General features: G+C 40.1%; 1 protein-coding gene across 10 annotated transcripts in view; it reads left to right on the top strand.

The window, feature by feature from the left end:
- The window catches only part of ADGRL3 (adhesion G protein-coupled receptor L3), a 1,158,007-nt gene that overhangs the window by 1,069,468 nt on the left and 66,492 nt on the right, over positions 1–22,047 (top strand). For all 10 annotated transcript variants that reach the window (XM_069237928.1, XM_069237906.1, XM_069237923.1 and 7 more), the window contains one exon: positions 21,322–21,490. In XM_069237928.1, coding sequence (XP_069094029.1) covers positions 21,322–21,490 — 169 coding nt within the window. The remainder of the gene's footprint in view (positions 1–21,321; positions 21,491–22,047) is intronic.

The following is a 22,047-nucleotide window of genomic DNA, read 5'->3' as shown; positions in this document are numbered from 1 at the left end:
ATGAGTTGTTCATGGGAGGCAGCCTGATACATTGGAGTGATCCATTCCCCATGGGGGGGGGGGGCAGTTTCTGAGCGCCAGTGCCTGAGGATACACACTTTGGCAGTAGCCAGTGCTGTGTGTAGTAAACGTTGCTGTGGTCGGAAGAGGTCGTACAAATCTCTAGTGTCATGCAGCAGTAAGAGAGAAGGTGTGAGAGAAGGCAGCAAGGGTAGCACTTCCCTAAGGGTACACCCCAGCGATTGCCAGAAAGGTTGGATGACTGGGCAGTCATGTAAGATGTGAGGCATATCACAGCGGGCATGGGGACATCGCCAGCAGGAGGCGTGAGGCAACAACCCTGCAGAGTGCAATTTCTGCAGGGTCCAGTACCAAACATGTAGCATCTTGAAAAGACTGAATTTCAAGCGAGCCTCCCGAGCTCCACGGTCCCTCGCCTCAATCAATTCTGCCCAGTCCTCTAGGTTATATCCGGTCTGGAAGCGTGCCTGCCACTTATCTTTGAGGGAGATCAAAAGGGGGAAGGAAAATAGGTTTCCAAGTAGTGGAGTACTGGGGATTGAGAGAGTCATCGGGGGGACTCCCCAGGCGTCTCCCCAGACAGTGTTTGAACTGTATAAAACTCCACGAGTGGTGTGCTGGCAGGTCGAATTTCTCCCGGAGTTCCATGAATGACTTCAGTCTGCCCTTGGCTAGAAGTTTATCGAACCGTAGGAGGTCACGATTCACTTCTAATATTAAGGGGGTGCTCTGTCTACTTCAATCTTCAAGAGAGCCATGATGTCTCACTTCGGACTTGTGCACCAAAGGTTCTGATTTTATACCCCAAAAAAGCACAAGATTAGCACTAGAGCACCCTACTGCCCATTAGTAATTTATGTGCTACATAAAACCGCAAAATAAAACAAATAAAAATAGGTGTATTAATAATTTATGTTAATGATAGAAACTATTCTAGGACGAGCGTATTACTAATACTTTTTTATACTCAATGAGCTTGTCAAAGAAACCTTTCAAACCTTAAATTGAGATTAAGACAAGATGGGTAGCTAATTTCAGCTATACTTGCTTCACACTAGCTTTCACAGTTGCTGTAGGTCCCTTGGTTCATGCACTGCAGGACATGCACTAAGCTGAACTCTGGTGATGCAAGCAGTGTGAGGACTCTGTATGAAAATGGCATTCTGATGTGCGATATTTCATCAGGTAGCCCTGCTCTGTAACGTACAAACACTTCAGTGGTGACTAAACGTGCATTCTGTTCTGTCTTAAGAGGGGTGAAATTTTGGGGATTGAAGGAACTATGTTGTCTTACTCTTTTACTCCCGAATATACTGACTTGAAGTGATTAACATGTACATAATTCACACTTCTATATGGTGTCCCAGATATATTCAACCTTGCCAGTGCCCCACACCATTAGCAATCCCATTATTTTAGTGAAACAATGTTTGGTGTAAAGACCAGATCTCTCAGCCAACTGATAATTCTCTTGCAAACTTTAGGAGTCAAGCTGAGACCCTCTTTGTGGGGACTGTATTACAGTGAAAGAGTAGAGTGTGAAAATGGTTAACTGTACAAACTAACTTTCCAAATGAGCTCAACTCTGACCTGAGACCTGTCAATAATCCATAAAAAAGACCACTTTCTGTGCATTGGCAAGATTGTAGATCAGGGCATTTGTGCTGAGTTGAGCCTCACACCAATGTTCATCTTCATCATCTGAAACAGTCCATTGTCTCATACAGCTCACCTACGTTGTGACTGGTTATTGTGGGTTCATTAGAGGCCTTTCAGGGACAAGTAGGGATAATTCTGTATCCACCAGGGAGAAAGATAGAGAGAGAGAATAAATGGTCAGCCAGAAGCACTTGGTGCAACATGCTTACACTGCTCCATTGGCACTCTGAATAGCACTTTGTTTTGGAAATACTGCTTGTTTAGTGTCTCAAAGCTTTCCAAAGAGGAGTGGGCAAAAGGATCTGAGAGGGTCATTTTAATAAAAACAAAACAGGAGAAAAAATTCCCCACCTTTCAACTGCCATCAATTCTTTTAGATATAAACCTCAACATCCCAGAAGCTCACTGTGTCCTGTGGAGTACACAAAGGATCCATTAGGTCCCCATTATTTCCAGTATCAACACGGCAGCCTGGGTAACCCTATTCATGGACAGCTGCATCAACATCAACATCCAAAGTTATTGAGCAAACACACATCTCTACATAAGATATTCCACTACTCAGGGCGTTCAGGAACCCAAGATATACCTCAGGCTCATTAAGTCTTGGTTGACCAGTTCGTATCTTAAAACCACTTAGACTGAAAGTAGAAATTATCCTCTTGTCAATGGTAATAAGAAAAATCAATGTCAAGTTCAAGAATGACTGTCTGATATGAACCTAGCAGTTTATCCACTCACATGACTCCATACGCTAAATTTAATACATTCGTTCTCAATACGGATCTCTTTTTGTGATATATTGTCACATATAGTCAGCTTGAAACACAAGCAGAGAAGAAAGTGAAACCTTTTCCTTTCTGACACCGACTAAAAAACAAAAGACCTGGCCTAAGTCAATGCACTGCTGTAGAGCCTCTCTGGCACCACAGTGCCCACCTGAAACAACACGGCTCCTTAAAGGTTTGTAGATGGTTGACGGAATTGCACTTGCTTCTCTGAATCTAAAGGACTTACACTTGCTCCTCATCCTGTTCCCCCTCATCTTCAAATGAACCAGCTGTATCAAATATAAAGCCCTCCTTCCCTTATCGATGAAGATAACCACCTCAGACATAAGGCACCAGATTAGAATTCAAGCCATCCTCAAACTTTAAACAAGGATTTGCAAAAAGAATCTGACACTAGTTGCCTGTCAGCATCTTCCACAATCCTCCTTCAATTGGAAGAAGTCCAGAAGATATACCTCATGCATATATTGTTTCCCTGTAAACATTCCTAAATCACATATGTAGGCTCTTACACATGTTCTGCTCTCTCTTCTGCGCTCTGTCAATCTCTTGCCCTCTAGCTAGGTTTGCACTTTACAAAAACCAGTAGCTACTTCACATGAATACATTTTAAAAAAGGAAATTAAGTGGAATGATGGAAAGACATAGTGCCATTATGAAAGTCACAGTTTAAGAAAATCTGAAAGGAGCCTTTGTGCAACTGAGAAGACCCTGACGTAGGTCTGCCCATGCTTTCTCAGCCAAGAGGTACTTGTGAGACCAACTATTGGTTTTATGGCATGGTATAGCAGTAAAAGGCACTTCTACAAAACAAAATAAAAAAAGGTAACCCCCTTTAAATAAGAGTTTTATTAAATGCCTGCATCTATTGTCCCTTTTATGCAATATATGTTCTGAAAGAAGTAGAAACACTGACTGCTATTGGGAGCTGCGCTTTTCAAAAAGAATAATTGAGTCCAGCTCTTATTGTTTTTTAGTCCAAATGTTAGGTGATCAGTAAAAAAAAGACTAAAACATTAAACGAATTGCAAATTACAAGGTGATAAGACACATGTATATAACCCCAGTTAAGTACATAAAACCCACAGCGTGATATTAATTTGACATATTGCCCTACAGAAATAGTTCAAGCAAAAAAGATTATAAATGTGACGGAAATAATGACAAAAAAGCAATGATGTTTGAACTTTTAGAACGTTTTCCTATAGGATTTTCCCACATTTTATCGATTGTGAAGCCCTCAAGTTGTTTTTATAACTAACTGGCAATGATTTTACCCTTTCTATGCAGTTATGGTTTCCGTCCTTCAAGCTCTTTAGCCAAACTGACGAAGGGTCTCTTTTGGACCGGATTTCTTACTCAGTAACTCCATCACTGACACCATTTAACCGCTACATCCTAATTCTCCTCTGCTTCTTAGCCTCTACTGTGTATCCTTTTTGAAGGTCACAAAAAATTGGCTTACCACCTCGCCCCTCTCTCCAAACCGTTGCCACCCTGTTCCTTGAAGGTGCAGAGGGATGAAGCACAGTTTTAATAAGAAATCTAGGCCCGATATCATTGTTTGGAACAGCACCAAGGGCCAGATGTAGCAAGGGTTTTGCGAGTCGCAAACGGCGAAAAACGCCGTTTGCGACTCGCAAAAGCCACTTTGCTATGTTGAAATGCATTTTGCGAGTCGGATCCGACTCGCAAAATGCATTTCCGAATCGCAAATAGGAAGGGGTGTTCCCTTCCTATTTGCGATTCGCAATGGTATGCAATTCCATTTGTGACCGCGTATGCGGTCGCAAATGGAGTCGCAGTTACCATCCACTTGAAGTGGATGGTAACCCATTCGCAAACGGGAAGGGGTCCCCATGGGACCCCTTCCCCTTTGTGAATGGACCCCAAAACATTTTTTCAGGGCAGGGAGTGGTCCAAGGGACCACTCCCTGCCCTGAAAAAAACGAAACAAAAGGTTTCGGATTTTTTGAAATGCAGCTCGTTTTCCCTTAGGGAAAACGGGCTACATTTAAAAAAAAAAAAAAAACTGCTTTATTTAAAAGCAGGTCGCTAACATGGAGGCCTGCTGACTACAGCAGGCCTCCATGTTAGCGAGTGCCTATACTCGCAATGGGGTCGCAAACTGCGACCCACCTCATAAATATTTATGAGGTGGGTCTTTGCGACCCCATTGCGAGTTGCAGAAGGTGTCTGAGACACCTTTCTGCATAGCAAATTGCGACTTGCAATTTGCGAGTCGCACGGACTCGCAAATTGCAAGTCGCAATTTGCTTTCTTCCTGCATCTGGCCCCAACATCTTTAAGAATGCTAACATGCTTTAGGCCTGTACAAAACCTTTCTGATAGAATAACCTCTGTCTTTATCCAGTACAGGTCATGGTTATGAGTTATGGCTCCTGGCAACCACACTTTCCAAAGTACATAGGGCCTGATTTATGAAAAGCTAGCACTGCCTTTACATAATTTTTTGACGCAAAAGTGTCGCAAGCTTAAAAAATATAATTATATTTAATTATATTTTGTAAGTTTTATTAATAATTATAATAATTATATTATGTAAGTTTGCGCCACTTTGGCGTAAAAAATGACGTAAAGCCGGTGCTAACTTTTCATAAATCAGGCTGATAGCTTTTCAAACTAAGTAGCTGATATCACATTGAACACCACTGATTTAACTTTATCTCCATTAAAATGATCTGTTTTCTTTTTACAAAAGAGAACAGTGACAACATTCTTTACTTATTTTGTACAATTCTTTATGAAGTGAGCGTTTTCCTCTCATATTCTATTTTTTTGCCCCACCTAATCTATGGAAAATTGTTGACATGTTCCCAAAATCAGCACTTGAAATGCTAGATGATTGGCCAATCAGTGTTTAATTTGTGCTGGTCGTTGCAGGTGGTGATCACCAGCACTCATTGAATTCTCCCAGGACTTGTTTTTCATCATGACACTTTCAAAGCAAGAGAGAGATAAAGGCAGGACAGGGAGAAAGAATAAGTAGGGGAAGTATAGGAAAACAGGGAGACAGGGAGAAAGCAGTTCCTGCAAGAGTAGGATGTAAAGATAGAAATTGTAGGGTGGGGAAAAAAAGTCATGTGGTGGAAGCAAGACTAGGAAGCAGTGAGCTCATAACAAAAATTGTAGGTGCCTGAACGTATGTTTTTGGCCAAGTGTGCACTATAAAGCCACCAGTTAAACTACTGCGGACCTGGTTTTGCTAAATGGTGTGTCTATCTGATTTCTGCACACAATTCTGTATTTTGGCAAGCATGGTTTCTTTAATTTGAAGTGGATGCTTTCCATGAAACCATCATTACCGATTCAGTGCGGCCTTGTTCTCTTTGATTACTTTAGCCAAAAGAGCAGCTATTATGAATGGATCACTTCAAGGGAGTGGTATAAATATTTGATTAAAGAATAGCCAGGTTCTGTAATCAATTATTCCAAAAATATTATAATCAGACCACTCAGTAGGATTTAATCACTGAAAACATATAAAGTGTACAGAGGTCGTAATGTGCTTCGTTGTGATTGGAAGGCATTAGACATGCTCTCTGATTTGCAGAATTTCAAAGGGTTTCATCTGTTTTTGTCTTAAATAAGAGTGATTCCTCTGGCTATTCTTCTCTACAGTCATTTAACATTTTATATATCCACACTGAATGTTTGCAGCATTGTATTTTATTCTGTGTGCGCAATGGCAGTCGATTTCGTATATTTCGCAAAGATCAAATGGAAGTGTAAGAACAATAAACAATGGGAATTTTCAAATTTGGTTTGAAATCACCGTCTTTGCAAGTTGATGTGATCATAAAGCAACATGGACTCTGCCCTTCTTTAATGGGTATTTTGCATTTCGCATAGGGTGCTACATTTACAGGGGTGGATTGATAAATTGAACTAAATAGTGCAGGTTAGGACCCTATTGTGAACATCACACACAGTAGCATACTAGAGCGAGGCTGGCTTTAGCACTGGTGTCACCCGGTGCAAAAAAATGTTTGTCTCCCCATGACGTCCCTATCAACGATTTGCCTCACTACCACCCTCTAAGAGTGGCCCTCATCTCGCCCGCCCCTCTTTTACATGCATTTCATTTGTTTTATAGTGCTACTCATACCAGTGTGGAGTGTCAGAGCACTTTACATCACACACACATTATACTGAGAGAATGAATCATACATATGTAAATTAGTTTATAGGAAATGTTATATAAGACACTGAGAATTACACAGTGTAAGAATCATGTCAGCCATTCTGCTGGTCACAATAGGTTTTTTAGGAATGGTTGGTCTGAAGAAGCACAAACTCAGGATTTAAAACATACCCTAGTGATTGTTTTCTTGTATTTCTAATAAAAATGTATTTCTACACAATTAAACAAACAAACCCTTTTTATCAGCATTAGGATAATGAAAGAAATTGGAAAATCAGTTTGTATACGCCTTTTTGATGACAAATCATAGGTCACTGTGCTGTATTAGGATTGTCATTTATGAACTGTAAGTAACAATGTGGCAAAGCCAGTAGTCCACTAAGCTTTCCACATAAAAAGCAGTTCTGTGATCTGCATGGTGCATGTTCTTCCCATAGGCATATAATTTGGATAAATTGTCAGTATTTGTTTTTTAATCTGCATCCGTGTTAAGGGCAATTAGTGGCCATATGCTAAAGCTGCCTGCCCCAAACATGTAATTTTACTTATCAACATGTTACCTTCACCTACCTTATTAGCGACCAACTGCTCCCACACTTTCTCTTCTGGTTTACTAAAAACTAAAAGTAATTTATATTGTTGTGGTGTGTGGATCACAATAAAAAAAATGTATTGTTCTTTAAGTTTTGTATTTGATTAGTTTTTATTTACCATGAGTTAGCACTACTACCAGGAACACTATACATCCTATTCTTTAAATATATTGTCCTATTCGAGTTAATCATACAAAATTGACACCAAATATTTTTCTAGAGGATATAAATGGCACAACATTTATGACGTTGATATTCGGACATAAAACCTAAAAAATCTGCATCCTATCGAAGGGGTGGGGTGAGCTGGGGATAGTTAATTAATGAGGACCAAGAATGAGTTAACAATGAAGCATTATATGCATAACTTCCATGAAATGCATTTAATGCCCCATTTGTGATAGGTGTAAGTGCCTTAGAGGAAGGTTTGGACAAAATTCCTTTATATCAGACAGTGCACCTGTATAATAATTTTGTTTACATGTTTACTTAAAACCTTGCAAAGTGGACAAGTCATCACATAATGTGTTGGCAGAGATTAAAATATGGACAGTGTGTTATGGTATTTATTATTTGATTAGTGCTCAATTGACAGTCAGTGCTTGTTTCAAATGGCGTTTCTGCTGACAGGGGTTGCAGCTTTAATTTAGTTTCCCAGCACAATAGGTGAAATATGCCAGCCTTTCTGCCCATGTCATCTGGAGCCAAGTTGGAGTGTGGTCTGCCGCTTGTTGCCCTTTCAAAACATAAATTAGTTTGGGCCACCACCGAGAAGGCGAAGGAATTGGGAGCTGTGTCTTAAATGAAACTGTCCATCAAACTCCTCTGTAATTGAATCAGAACAAGAAACTAATTTCGCCTTCAAGATTTTTGAAAGAGCTTTGGGTTTAGGTATTTGTTTGAGACTGCAGTACAGTACCCTAAGTTGTGTTGTAAAATATAGTACCAGAAGAAGCTTGCCTGCAGATAAGGCATCCTTTTCTCCTTTCTTTCACAGCTGCATCACATATCATCCACTGCAGGCCCCATCTAACATACAATTACATATTCCACCACTGCTGTAAGGAAAGAAAATAGTTGTGTTACTTTTGTGTTTCTTGCTCTTTAATGATAAAAGTAAAGGTAGATTGAATGAGACATGTAACCTGGTTTGTAGATACTGTGATATGTAAGCTATTCATAGAGTGAGATGTAAGACAGCAATACACAAACTAATGACTATGCAAAGTAGCGATGTGCTGCATTTTTCTGATTCACAAGAACCGAGGCATGCGGAGGGAAAATTGATAAGTGACAAACGTTTACCTTTGTGTACAGACACCCCACAGAACTCCACTACTATAGGAAATCCGCCAGCATAGGGCTATGGTAAACAGTGAAATTACACATTTAAGTTTTTTATGAGAACTGTTTTTAATTTGAAGATTTACCATCTGCACACCCTGTTAAAAATGAGGGTGCTCCAAGCATTTCCCTCACTTTCAGCACCACTTGCGTGTCTTTTAATCATGGCTGTAGACGCGAGTGAACTTGTGATGAAGGCACTGCAGTTGTTGGTGAATGCCCAGACTCAGAGTTTGTAAAAATCCATGTCCTTTGTGTACCAAGATCTGTATTTTTATGTTTTTCGCTACTTTTTCTGTTTTTCTTAATACATCATGTGCTGAAGCACAAAAAAGATTACGTGAATGAATGATCTGCTTTGTTTCTCTTGGGCCCACGTTCATCACAGTCTGACAAGGTCTTCTTAACACATATATTGTAAAACCTGTCCTGGAATTTTATTGCGTTTGTAACTGAGCTTAACAATTTTCAAAGTATACATTTAGATCCCTGAACAGAATAAATACCTGTTTTTTTTTTATCTTTACCAGTGCTCTGGTTATAAAAGCTCTCTGACAGTCTCATCTTATTTATATAGTTTCAGCCTGCTTTCCCTCCTTACCTCTAATCATCCATGAAACGGTATAAGCCCGATATTAATGAAGCCCCAGGGCAAAGATTATGACAACCTGTAGTAAGTGAAATTTTAAGTTGTGGTGTTAGCCAAGACCTCCTGATTTTACTACAATTATATGTATAATAATAACTTAAAGAGGACGTCTTCACCCACAAGTCTGTAATTGTGCCATTCACACATTTCTTCTGCCCACTACTACATACAGTATATGGCAATGGGTCATCCCACATAAGCCACTGACTAACTTCACAGTAGGTGACAGCATTCTGCCCTTTCACTAGCTGCATATTTACATTGATAGTAGTTCATTGTAGTGCCCTAAGGCAATGTGCGCTTTTTGAGCCCTAAAAGAACCTTTTGCTTCAAGCCAGCGGGTATATTTTTTGGTTGGCAAGGGCCCGGTAGCTTCCCTAACAATAAAGTTGTAAAAACAAATTGACAAAACAATAACTGACAATGCCAAATGGTTGGCAGCCAACACCAGACCTGTTAGCTTTGCGAGTGTTTGTTTCACCTTTTGCCTACACAACTGGACAGTTTAAATGCTGCCAGAGGCATCTGGGCCTATTCCCAGCTTCACCCTAGAGAACTTCACAATATTGCCTTGCTATTACCCATTTATGATCTGTTTCTTTCTTGAAAGGAACTATGAACCTGTGACGAGTGGAAGAAAACATCACCTAACAAGACCCCAAGCTCTTTTTTAGGTCTGGCTTGACAGAGCGGCTGTCTGCTCACCTATTGTTCCGAAGTTTTGTAATGTATACATGGAGTGGGCTTTGGCTCCGCTCAGTTTAAGAATTTCTCTCACCTCATGCTTCTTGCTTTTTGGCATATCCTTAGGCCTAATGTGGATAACTTGCATTGCAAAGATTGAGAGACTATTTTACATCTCAGAAATACACAAATACCCCTACATTAAATACTTTATCTTATCGATGCAGTACATATAGAAAGTCATCATTTTTAGGTCTGTCTTTGAGACAGCTTTAGCTGTTTCGTCAAATTAATGTTTTTTCAAAAAATAATTGTACATACTGTAAATGCAAAGAGAGGCTTGTGGTAATCGGGTGCCCGGCGTAGTTCATTCATTGGTATGTTAAATTGTCATTCACATTTTACCTCTGTCGACCCCAGCATAGAGCATAAGGTAATAGTAAGCTCACTTTAGCCATTAGCTCCCTTCACTTTCAGAAACAAATGACTGTGCACATTGAGCTCATCTGCCTTAAAGTAGTTCCTTTTTCTTCAGTGTCACAGCTGGTTCAAAGTGTACTTCTTTATATTATTTATTTTTTAATTAACTTTAACTATTAGGTATTTTTGCCTGCACTCTAGGTGCTCAGATGGTGGTTTAATTCCCTTTTCCTCTTTTAGATTTTCTTTAACAAAGTGTTTAAGTAACATTGTAGCTGCTTTTTCTGAACTCAAAATGCAAGCCCGAACTCTCAGCTCTGTCAATGCTTGTTTCTTCTTACGTTAGTGGCAGTCGGGAAAGGAGCAGTAAATTACTGCCTGCTCAACAGTGGACCTCAAGGTAGCTGCTGCCGCAGTAACTCAGTCACTTTCCCCAGATGAGGTTACTTTTCAGAGGCAAACTGCATTTCTCCCCGATTTTTAAGTGCTCCTAGACAAGGACATCACTGGAATCCCTCCTCATTAATCAGGCATGGTGTCTTCGCCAGCTCTTTCAACCTTTAGCAGATGCAGCAGTCTACAAAGTGAAAACTGACTTAAGAAACCGAGCACAACTGTAATTCGAAAATATAGGCAGACGTCGGTGTCATTTCTTTTAAAAGGTTTCACGGTTGTTATTCTTAAAGATAACATCATTTTATACAGTACTTCATGCCACACACGTATCCTCTTGTATGCACCCCAGATAGCTGGTACTGTTGCTCAGTTTGTTGGTGCCCGATTTAAAAACGTCAAAGAGATGGATGGCTGAGCAGGCCTTGCCTGTATTCACACCTGCGATTTACAGATCACAAAATAGATTTTTACCTCACTAAGCCACCTTGGCTCAACTTTTCCTAGAACAAATACTGGTGATCCATTTCCTTCCTCTGCAACTGAGTCCAAACAAGAACTAATTATACCAAAAACATGTTTCAAAAAAAGAAGTGAACTTTTCAAATATACAAATATTTCTGTTTAGCATATTAATCAAACAGATGTGTAGGACGTCTCCCACAGAAACCAACATGTGCAAGATCTTTCCTTCTCAAGTTTAGTGGAAACTGACTGCCACATGCCATCAATCTGTCACAACAAGTAGAGCCCATGTGGGAGTAGTAATCCTCACCAGTAGCTGCCAGCCATATAGCTATATTTAGAGTAGCAGGTTCACTGGACCTGGGGTCAGAAGACAATAATGTGTCTCACATACCACTATTTTTGCTACCCAATTGGGAAGCAGGGATGCCCATTTTCCTCCCGTACATTAGGACACTTAGCAGCTATCCTGTGCCACTGATGATGTGTGTGGGTATCATTCAAGATGACAGAAGGAATGCCTGAGATTAATTCAGGAGCAGTTGGCCGATTATATGAAGGTTAGGTATTCTGCTCAATAGCCTACTACAACATTTTTTAAAAGCTCCCAGGGAAACGGATTGGATTGGTTTCTGTGCCAGTAGTAGTTCCCCTTTATGAAGGATGACGATGTTTTGGTGGTTTTGCCCTAAAAATATTGTGCAAACAAAAAGTGAGCATACTTTCATACTTAAAGCTGTTTTAGCCTATGCTTATGTTGAAAGCATTCTTTGATTTCAGCGGTGCAGTTCACAATTGCTTTGGGGCAGTGCAGACATTTATGAGCTACTCAGGTGACTCTGCAGAATTCTCACGCTATCTACCGTCAGTCCCGAAAAGGAAACCCTGAATCTCAGTCTATAACATCTCATTCAATGTTTCATGCAGTCAGTTGATGTCCTTCGCACCAACAGCTACTTAATGAATCGTGTGAGGGTGGACACTAGAGTGAGCGATAGGACAGTGGACAGCTTTTGATGGAGTTTAGGCCTCTATGCTGACCTTTGCTTTGCAACTCTTTTGAGAATTTGTGAATGAGCAGAACATAAAAACGATAGAGTAAATCAAGATACCAATTGATGGTAGTCGCATTAGGCAGATTAAAGCGTAATTGTGGATGTAATAGTATTCACAGTGGTAAGCTTAATAACCCCCTTATAGATCAGTAATCATTATTTCCACATCAACCTACATTAAAACAAAATGTTGTCACTATTCACGTGCAGTTTTTTTTTTTTTTAGTAACATTGTTACGATGCCTTCCAATGGTTGTTTTTCCTCAGAAGCTACAAGGGTACAAATTCTGCAGTCTTCACAACACAGTTTCTGGCCACCTCTGGCACTCTTTGAAAGAGATAGTAAAAATAGTCTCTTGCTTTCGAAACACAGGATTCTTCCCTCACAAACGGATGAAAGCCTGGAGGCCCTCCTGCAGTCTGACAAGGCAGGCCTAATGTTGAGCAAAACAACTGGGTTAACAGTGTTTCAATGGTTTGTTGGCACATAGTGAAAAAATTAGCAGAAAATGCAGTCAGGCTGAAGTTCCATGTTAATGGATAAAAGTTAGATCTAAAAATAGCTTTTTTTTCTGACCAGTGAACCTGTAACTTGCTAAGAATGGCTGCCAAACAACAATGTAAAATGAAAATACTTTTACAAAATGGCTAACAAAGCAACACAGTTCTCCCTCTGATCGACACTGAAGACCAACCTATCCAAACACATTTTGATTTTATGGTACCTTTTATGGTAACAAGCAGCTGTAGTTCAAGGTCTTGTGAGAAAAGTTGTTTTATTTATATTGGTTGCTCTGTCCTGTAGAAAAAAGCAAAAGTTTGCGTTATATGCTTCGAGGAGAGCTTCAGCTGCTATAATTTTTTCCGCGTCCTTTGGATGAGTGAACCGTTTGAGGAGCCGGCTGCATCAAGCACCCTGTTTGTGCGATAAGTAGAGTTCTGCACCAGTTTTTATAAACGTTTCTTAGTTCGAGAGTTAGGAGGCTGCTTCATACTAAAGTTGGATGGATGTATTTGGCCCATTCAGTTGTTGCTGTGACTCCAGACGGTAGATTTGGTGAGTCAAGTACACTTGTCACTCCCGGTGACACTGTAAGAGCTCCCAGCTGCTTATCACCTATGGCACTAACCCACTTCCGACACTGGCCATACTTCAACCACACAAGCACAACCTCTGTAGTGGCATGCTGCATGCCCCCCAAAGCGGTTCGACTCCTCAACTTTATTTAGCGTTATATACATTCGACTCCAGTACAATACACACGTATTCATCTGCCACTCCCTGAAAAAACATATTGTAAGGTTATCAATGTTAGTTGTGCTTAGCTTTCCTCAGAGGTTTTAGCATTGTAAAAGAATAGTCAGTTATGAAGTACAATGACTCCTCAGTGTAAATACACAGAGTATTAACTTGCAAAACTGACTCAAAGATTCCTTCGTGCTTCAGAGTAAGTAATGATACGCATCATCATTGCCTGAGCTGAAAGCCATTAGTTACCCATTTTGAAATGCATTTGTGCGCATTTATTATGCACTATGTCATAGCAGATTTTACTTAATCCACATCTGTGGTTCCTGTTCTGCGTGGCTCATCGACTGGCGCAGAGCCATTGTTAGCAAGGCGTTTGGGATCTTTATTTTACATTCATGAGCTTTCTTGGGGTCTGTTAGGATTTCCGAAGGTGCTACTCTGCCCTCTGACAACATTTCGCCACCTTCTTTACAAATCGATAATATTGACCGCAAAATCGTTCTGAAAGATGGTAAATACACTTTCCATGAAGCTTTATCATGGTTAAACTTTGGAAAGGCCACACCTTTTTGTACGGACATCCGCTTTTAGAGTATAGGAAACCTCTGGAAGATGTAAATGTCCAAAATCCCTCAGGCAGTAAATGGGCCTCAAGCTCTTGGTTAGAGCACAAACAGTAAGCCGTGATCTTTACGTGTTTTTGCTAACCAGTTTTAATGTAATCCTGGAAAAGGGAGTCCACCAAAAGACACTCAAGTCTAGGTTTTTCGCAAATCTGATTGTTTATGAGAATGTATGGCTTTATTCTAGCCAGGAAAAAGACAGGGGCAGTCTGTTTTTTCAGTGAGTCGCTGACGTTGCAAAAACATGTTGTCATGGTAGCCTTCCTCCTTGAGGGAGGCGGCAGCTATTAATCAGAAAAAAATATGACCTGGGCGCACCTCACTTTGGGTTTTCAAATACAAGAAAGTGTACTGCTAGCTTGTACAGTGTCGCTGGTCAAACACAATCCTGCCAGTGTGTGTTGTTATGTCCACCGTGAGGAAGCAGACAAATTATGGAGTTGAAGAATGACCTATAGGATTGAAAAAAAAAATCAGAGATGTTTATAATAGCTCAGTTGTCAACTGAGTGTCCCTAGGAAATCCATCCTAGGTCACAGAGTGATGACTTAATGCAGATTTTCAGTATATCACTGCAAGATAAATTTCTAAGTAGGTATTCTAAATGGAACTGATCTGCACAATCTGGTATTAGTGTTGTTTCAAAAAGCTTATGTTAGCTTCCCAGTGGAAAATAGCAAGATGGTCCCTCAAAGGTGGATAAGGAATTTAAAGGAGTTTGCTTCAATAGTCTAGTAGCAGGTACCCCCCTGCTTTACTAGTATAAATATAAATCTGACTTGAGGTGTAGAAAATAGTTGCAGTGTTAGATTGAGTTGGACAGCACAGATGACTTGGACAGGAGTTTGAGGGAACTGTGGAAAGCATTAGTGGGAAGAGTCAACAGAATTTCAGGACCTGAGGTTATTCCATATGAGCTTATACCATGTTTCGACGGGATATTCATAAGGAGCATGAAGAATTTGAGGAACACACATCAGGGAAATACAACATGTATTCTCATGTGTATTGAAGTTCTCGAATCACTGAACGCAGAAAAGAAAGAATTACATTTCCTCGCCCTACAGTCAGCAGAAGTGAGATTGTTTCAATACACTCTTTTCTTGTCCTTGGCCTTCTAATGTCACTTTCTTTTCCTCTTCACTCATGTCAGTGAATGTTTTGTTATGGCCTTTTATATAGCACAATGGTTTGCAACCTTTTGACTTCTGTGGACCCCCATTATATTGTTACTGGAACCCAGGAACTGCCACTGAACCATTATGGGAATCCGGGGACCCTCCACTAAGTCATTACTGGAATCTGGGCACCTGATCTTTTAATATTATTTCATTTTCTAAGCAGTCCCGGACCCCCTGAGGAGGCTTTGCAGTCCCAAAAGGGCCCCTAGACCACAGGTATAGCACATTTCTGACACTTGGTTGGGATCATAGTTTTCTTGTAATTCATAGGTGTCTTACTGCATTGTGTTAGGTTTTCCTATTAACCACAGTCACAGTACTTAGGTATCTCTTTGTCAGGTTTGTTTATTTATGGGTCTCCTTGGGGCGGTGCTTAGTGATGGTTCCTATTGGTTTCATGGAGAGCCTCAGTGTGGTTGTAGTGGTTGAGTTTGTGCAGAGTTTTGCCAATTTGAGTTTTGTGAGAGTGAGTTATCTGTATGGCTTTGCCATTTCTCATACTCAGTGAATCACTGCCCATGGCCTGGCGTAATGTATTGTGTTGTTTGGGTCTAGCCTCTAACAACTACATAGTTCTGTTACTCGTATGGGTGCAATTGTGAGGTTGGACTGCTCATTGTTTTCTTTGCATATGTGAGCATGTGTGAGGAGTATGTTGTAGTGTTGGAGATTATCACTTTGCAAACAAATTAGCATCTGTTCTGTGCACCTAAGTAATCTACACCAAGATAAACATTGCCATTAATGCCTTGCTCATCCACATTGTACACAACACCATCCTCTAAAAAAGAACCCACTTTAAAATGTCTTAAAAAGCAGTTCAACTGGGTTAACATTGCTGCTTCATTTCAGGTCCTGTTTCTATATTGCAGGTAATGTTCCAAGATGGATGGGAGACATTCATAGCCCTCTAATTGTACTGCAGAGATTCCATCATGGCATATGTTGGAGCCTTCTTTTTAATCCCCAGAGAGCAGTGCAGTCTTGACCAGCCAACATACAGAGCAGTCTGTATTCAAGGCACAACAACTTTTGTTCCCCCACCGCCCACCTTCATCCCTGCCCTGCAGTGAGGAGGATTAGAACAGCCCTTACGGTTAACAGGATGAGATTGGGATCCCTTAACATCTTTTAGCTGCTAAAATAGTGCACTATCATTACATTAGTGTCTAGCTGTGCCCGACTCTCTCTAGGGGTCTGTTGTCACTACAGAGGGTGGCGCTCTACTGTGTATGACATTCTAGGTTAGTTCGTCATCTGCATTTGTTTATAGTCGTCGCAATTGCGATTGGGCCGATGGGGACTGCTGCCCAGGATTTCACAAGCAGTGCAGAAACCAGAATCTGACCAGGAGTATCTAGGATAGTTGGAGATTTTCCTCTGAAACGGAGAAGACACACAACTACCTGTATTCTTGTCACTAAATTAGGAGGAGACGTCTTGAAATGTCAAGATCCCTAGGTGGCATAAACATCTAAACAACTTTTTACTACATTCTTATTTATTTATAAGAATAACTTGTCTCATTGTTAACAAAAATACCAGCCCATTGGAGTTAAATAATGAAAATCGACACCAAGTGGAGTTATATTTTTGTGCATGATGTTTAGACCACACTTTTTATGTTCAACTATATTTTTGCTGTCGATAGTCTAATATACAACCCACTGATTAGAAACCTTGAGACATGCATTTACTGACAGAATCCCCGACCATTGTCTTCAGGCTGCCGTAAATAGGTCATTATTCATTTCATGTATTAGAGCTGAAAATCATGTTTTCCTGACCTTTATTGATATGCCCAAATACAGTTTGAATAATTCACATTTACAATTGTGCTTCTTGATTAACGTGCTAGGTGAGTCCTGGGAGACAATCAAGGTCTGACCAAGAAAGGGAAATTTCCATTTCACTTCATTTTGTTTAAAGAAAAGAAATCATTACCCTTCTTGAATAGAAGTTGGAAGATAGTTGCTTGTGTGGGAGTTCATTGACCCTCCCTAATGAGCTGATGTTCTACATTAACCATGCATCCATTCAGGATTGGAATTGACTGCTGCACAAAGCCAGTTGTCCATCTCAACAGAAAAAAAGATAAAAAATTGACCTGGGAACTCAACTTCTTTGATACCAGGTGCATCCCGGATATTGACAATGGTGACAAAATATTATTTTAAAAGTTCCTGCTATCAGGGAAGAAACTTACTTGATATTTTGTTTTGAAATTGGGAAGTTTTCTACTGTAGTTTCACATTGGGGATCTCGGGCCTTTAAATTCTTCATGACAATTGACCATTTTCCAGGTTGGTTTTATTGTATTTTTTAATCTCCCTGTGATCAGAGCGCCAGAAGGGGGAGACAGTAGGACAGAAAGGTCTAAAAGGCAAGAAGACGGTATCAGTTCTAGGAGAGCTTTTTTTTTTTGCTTTGTGGAAGAGATTTGTTTTTAGTTCCTCCCTGTCTTTTTTAAAGTGGGCTTCGAAGTGGAGATGCACGGGGGTTTTATAAAGGTGGGATACTTGAGAGTTTAGTGACTTGTGTGGGGACATAAGGCCAGGTTTATATTCAGGGAGTGAGGAGAAACTCTCTGAAAAATGTGCAGGTTTCACACCCACCTAGATCACATTTGCCTTGCTTTTTGTGGCCAGTGGAGTCCGAATGTAAGTTTGGTAGGCTGCCAAACTGTGAGGATGGTTAGCTGAAAGTGCCTACACAAACATAGCAGAACACTTTTTTAAGAAGCTAAAGGTCGTCCATGTATTCATACCACAGCAGACTGCCTGGCGTTTGTTTTACTTCTCAGAAACAAACCCACTAAAGCAGGGTTTTTTTATCTGTTACAAAAAAAGTTGTTCTTTATGCATTTAGGGCCTCATTTACAAGCCCCTTGCGCCACCACTACATCATTTACACTGCTCCATAATTACAAACTGACACATTGGGCTCAGTACATCAGTTTGTAAAGCCCTGTGTCACATTATACTTTCAGCCGATATAATGTATCCAGGGTATGCGTTCACAGGGAAAAAGTAATGTACAACTGACATAGTGAAATTTACTTTTCACTGTGTCACTCCACGACTTCACTGCGTCAAAATTTTACTGCCTGCTCAGACCAGGCATAAAATTGACACAGGGATTTTTCCAATGGGACTCTCCACGCAATGCTGGAGTTTCATCAGTTAAACAACGCAATTCTAGCAATATGTCACTTTTGCGCCATCAGATGCATCAGAATTTCATTTGTGAAAACGTGCGCCAAGGATCTCTGTATTGTAAATACAGCTTATCCATGGCGGTGTTAGGGGATGTGCTGCAGGCGTAATTTATGTGATGCATCGATGATGATGGTTCAGTTTCTCGTAAATTAGGCCCTGAGAGTTTTTTTTTTTATTAGCGCTTGAGGAACATGTTTTTTTTTTTTCCTGTTTTTAACTACCATGTCTGGCAAGATAGTCACAAACAGGAAAATATAATTATGAAAGGCCCTCCTTACATAAGGTGGCTTCCAAACACTACAGCCATGGCATTACTGCTGACCCTCTCCATTGTGGTTTATGTCTGTCAACTGAACCAGCTGAGACTCGACTATCAGAAATTAATCAGTTTCCTTCTTTTAAATGGAGAAGGAGACACTTGATTCGAAATTTCGGAAAATCTGTCAGTTTTTGATGGACCTGAAAATTTCAATTGGTTCAAAATTATGCTTATAGCTTGTTCTATGCACTGGGCTGTACTTGTTTTGGTCAGTTGGTATAAAACATCAACTTTGAAAGATGAGAGCGCACTGAAGCACTCCTTTTTAAATGGAACGCAGAGCTTTGCGGTTTACCCTGTACTGAAAAAATAAGGCGGTGACAGAAGCAAAAAGGTGGTATTGTTCCTTTCCTTAATTTCACAATGTATTAAGCTATGAAACGCCAACATCGATTTGGCATGCACCAGAGTTTCTAGTGGATGTCGTCATACTGATTGAGCATCGTTTAATAGTCTCTAAATAGTCATTTATAAACTCGATGATTCGCTTCAGTGGGCAAATACATGTAGGTTTGGCGTTCAAATATAAGAAATTAGGTCAATATTATATTGCATCAAGTTATCTTTCTCACGGTGCATTATACCTTTCAAAGGTGACAATACTGCACCGCGGTAGCGCCCTTCTCAGTAGACAATGTACGTTGTGCATCACTACGACGCACGTGGCACAAGTTAAACCAATGCATTGTGGGAATGCGATAATAACATTGAACTTCCGAGTAACTGCAATCATGGCAGAAAGTCACCGAACGATTAGGCCACGGGCTTTCCGCTGGAGGAACACTTGTTCTTGATCAGGTAACAGTCAGGTTTTATTGCATCGCATCAGATATTCCAGCATTAGCAAATAGTAAGGTGCGAATATTTTGAGAGCGTGTATTGACGTACATAAATATAGAAAATGTTCCCCAGTACGGTGTTCAGTTACGGATGTTTTTAAGTGTGTGTTTTTTTTTTTTAACACAGATTAGACTTGAGACATTTAGATGATGATGAGAGTGCTCTTGACGTACTTCCTGAATAGAGAGAGGGGCTTTAACAAACATTGTGTTGAGCTGAGTAGAATTTGGGAGGCCCAGTTTGATGGGAATGTCTTTTCAGATGGAGACATCAGTGGTCCCATACGTTGTATAATCTGAGCAGTGTGTTCTTAAGATGTGCCACCGCCCTTGTTGAACAAGAAAGGTTGGTGGTTATCATTGGCACCTACGATCTGATAGAGAAGAACAACTGAGAAGATGGATGCTAAATGAGCAACTACTGTATGAATTAGACGACTAGGCCATCACAGAACTGTTAAGATGTGAGAGCAGTAATTGAGGATTAATTGAGTTGCCATCATTTCTTTTTAGATCCAGAATAATTTATTATTGAGTCCAACATTCAGGCCTGGAAATGTGTTTTTTTAGTTGGAATACAGTCCTTTTGTGGCCATAATAAAAGAAGTGGCACTGTAGGAGGCCCTTGTGAAGCTTAATAGTTTCCACTATCTTCCTGGCACTTTTATCTGCATTTAAGGAAATTAAGGTGACCACTGAACAATTAAGATAGTGCAGATTTTTAATGAATGTTTCAAAGCACTTGTCACCTCTTTGTTTTTTAGCATGGCTGTCTGCTGAAGGGCAAGAACGGCGAAAGGCAACCCCTTGGAAATCATGAAGATGACCATTATTTTTGGTTCACACATGATTCCAAACAATGACATTCACGTTTCTTGGCTATTGAGCATATTTAGGTTTAGGCCTGCCACTTATAACCTCACTGAAATCGGTGATGTATCTCAGATTTCTTATTAATGCATGCAGTTTTCAGTGATGTCTTCTGAGATTGAGAAAAGTTTACTGCACAAACTTAAACTACTGTTTGTGTCTTCCCTGTCAGTATAACAAGAAGAAAAACACTTGATTTGCACTGCCTTTGAGCAATCGGTCAAAGGTTTTCTCTTGTTTCCGTAATGACTGTCAATCACCCAAGGCACGGGTCCCTACTTTTCATAGAGCTATGACAATAAAAGAAGGTATGCCTACAAAATAAACAGTTTAGGTGTTTTTGCTGCCCACGATCACACTGATGTGTAAACAGAAGCAAAATATCAAAGACTAATAATGACATATAAGTTCACATGCCTCCTGACCTTTTGTACTTAGCTTTCTCAATCTTATGTATTTTTTATTTTTTATAATTAAATAACTTTATCTCAAGATATTGATGACAGAATGTTCATTTTACGACTTGATCATGCTAATCATGTACTTATTGCTTGATTATAATTTAATGTTGACGTTAAGCAAACATTTAAAAATTTTTTTGAAGGGAAAGCTTTTTTTTGAGACAGTCTGCAGTGCATTCATGGGGCCTTGTTTACATATTCACATGTCCTATTAAGGGTAGAAATGTCAGTAATGCGTCTTGGTTAGCTGTGTTGTAAATGATTAGAAAAGCATGGTATTAAACTGTCACAACAGTAAACTGTCTTTTCTTCTGTACAGGTCCTGGGTGATAGGGGCAATTGCTCTCCTCTGCCTATTAGGACTGACCTGGGCCTTCGGGCTCATGTATATCAATGAGAGCACAGTCATTATGGCCTATCTCTTCACCATCTTCAACTCTCTCCAAGGAATGTTTATATTCATATTCCACTGCGTGCTACAGAAAAAGGTAAGCCAGAGCTCTGTGCGCTGCACAGTAACTGTACAGATCCACCGTGTTGCTTAGCAACAGATGGAGGATGACACCTTCAATGTGGATTAGGTAGAGTCAATTTCTATGCAGTGCATTCAGCAGACTGACTTCTAGCTAACCGAAGGTGAAATTATGTTCATCAGTGCATCTATAAACAATTGCATTTCATTCTTTTTCACTGAAACAAGTTGGAAGAAACAAAAACTGTGGCTTTACCAGAAAGTGAACTTTGAGGGATTTTTTTGCAATAGGAGCCTGTAAAAGCCTGTGTTTTATTTTTCTTACAGTGTAGCAACATAGGCAACGTAGTTTGCATTCCATAACTTCAGTTGCGTGCAATTCACAAAATACTTTGAGATTTACGTGGATGGTTCTAAATAAAAACAGCTTCTAACTAAATGCAACCTCACCTACCTGCTGGTTACTGTCAGAAATAAACCGTTTTTTTTATCAGCTGCAACATTTTAAGTGGAATCTGACTAATTTAAGTCCCAGCTAATGCGTTCACTTCCAGCATGCTAATCATTTCAGTT

The sequence above is a fragment of the Pleurodeles waltl genome, chromosome 1_2 (assembly GCF_031143425.1).
Source record: "Pleurodeles waltl isolate 20211129_DDA chromosome 1_2, aPleWal1.hap1.20221129, whole genome shotgun sequence".
Taxonomy (NCBI): domain Eukaryota; kingdom Metazoa; phylum Chordata; class Amphibia; order Caudata; family Salamandridae; genus Pleurodeles; species Pleurodeles waltl.
Note: the sequence above shows the minus strand (reverse complement) of the source record. Positions and strands in the feature narration are given on the sequence as shown.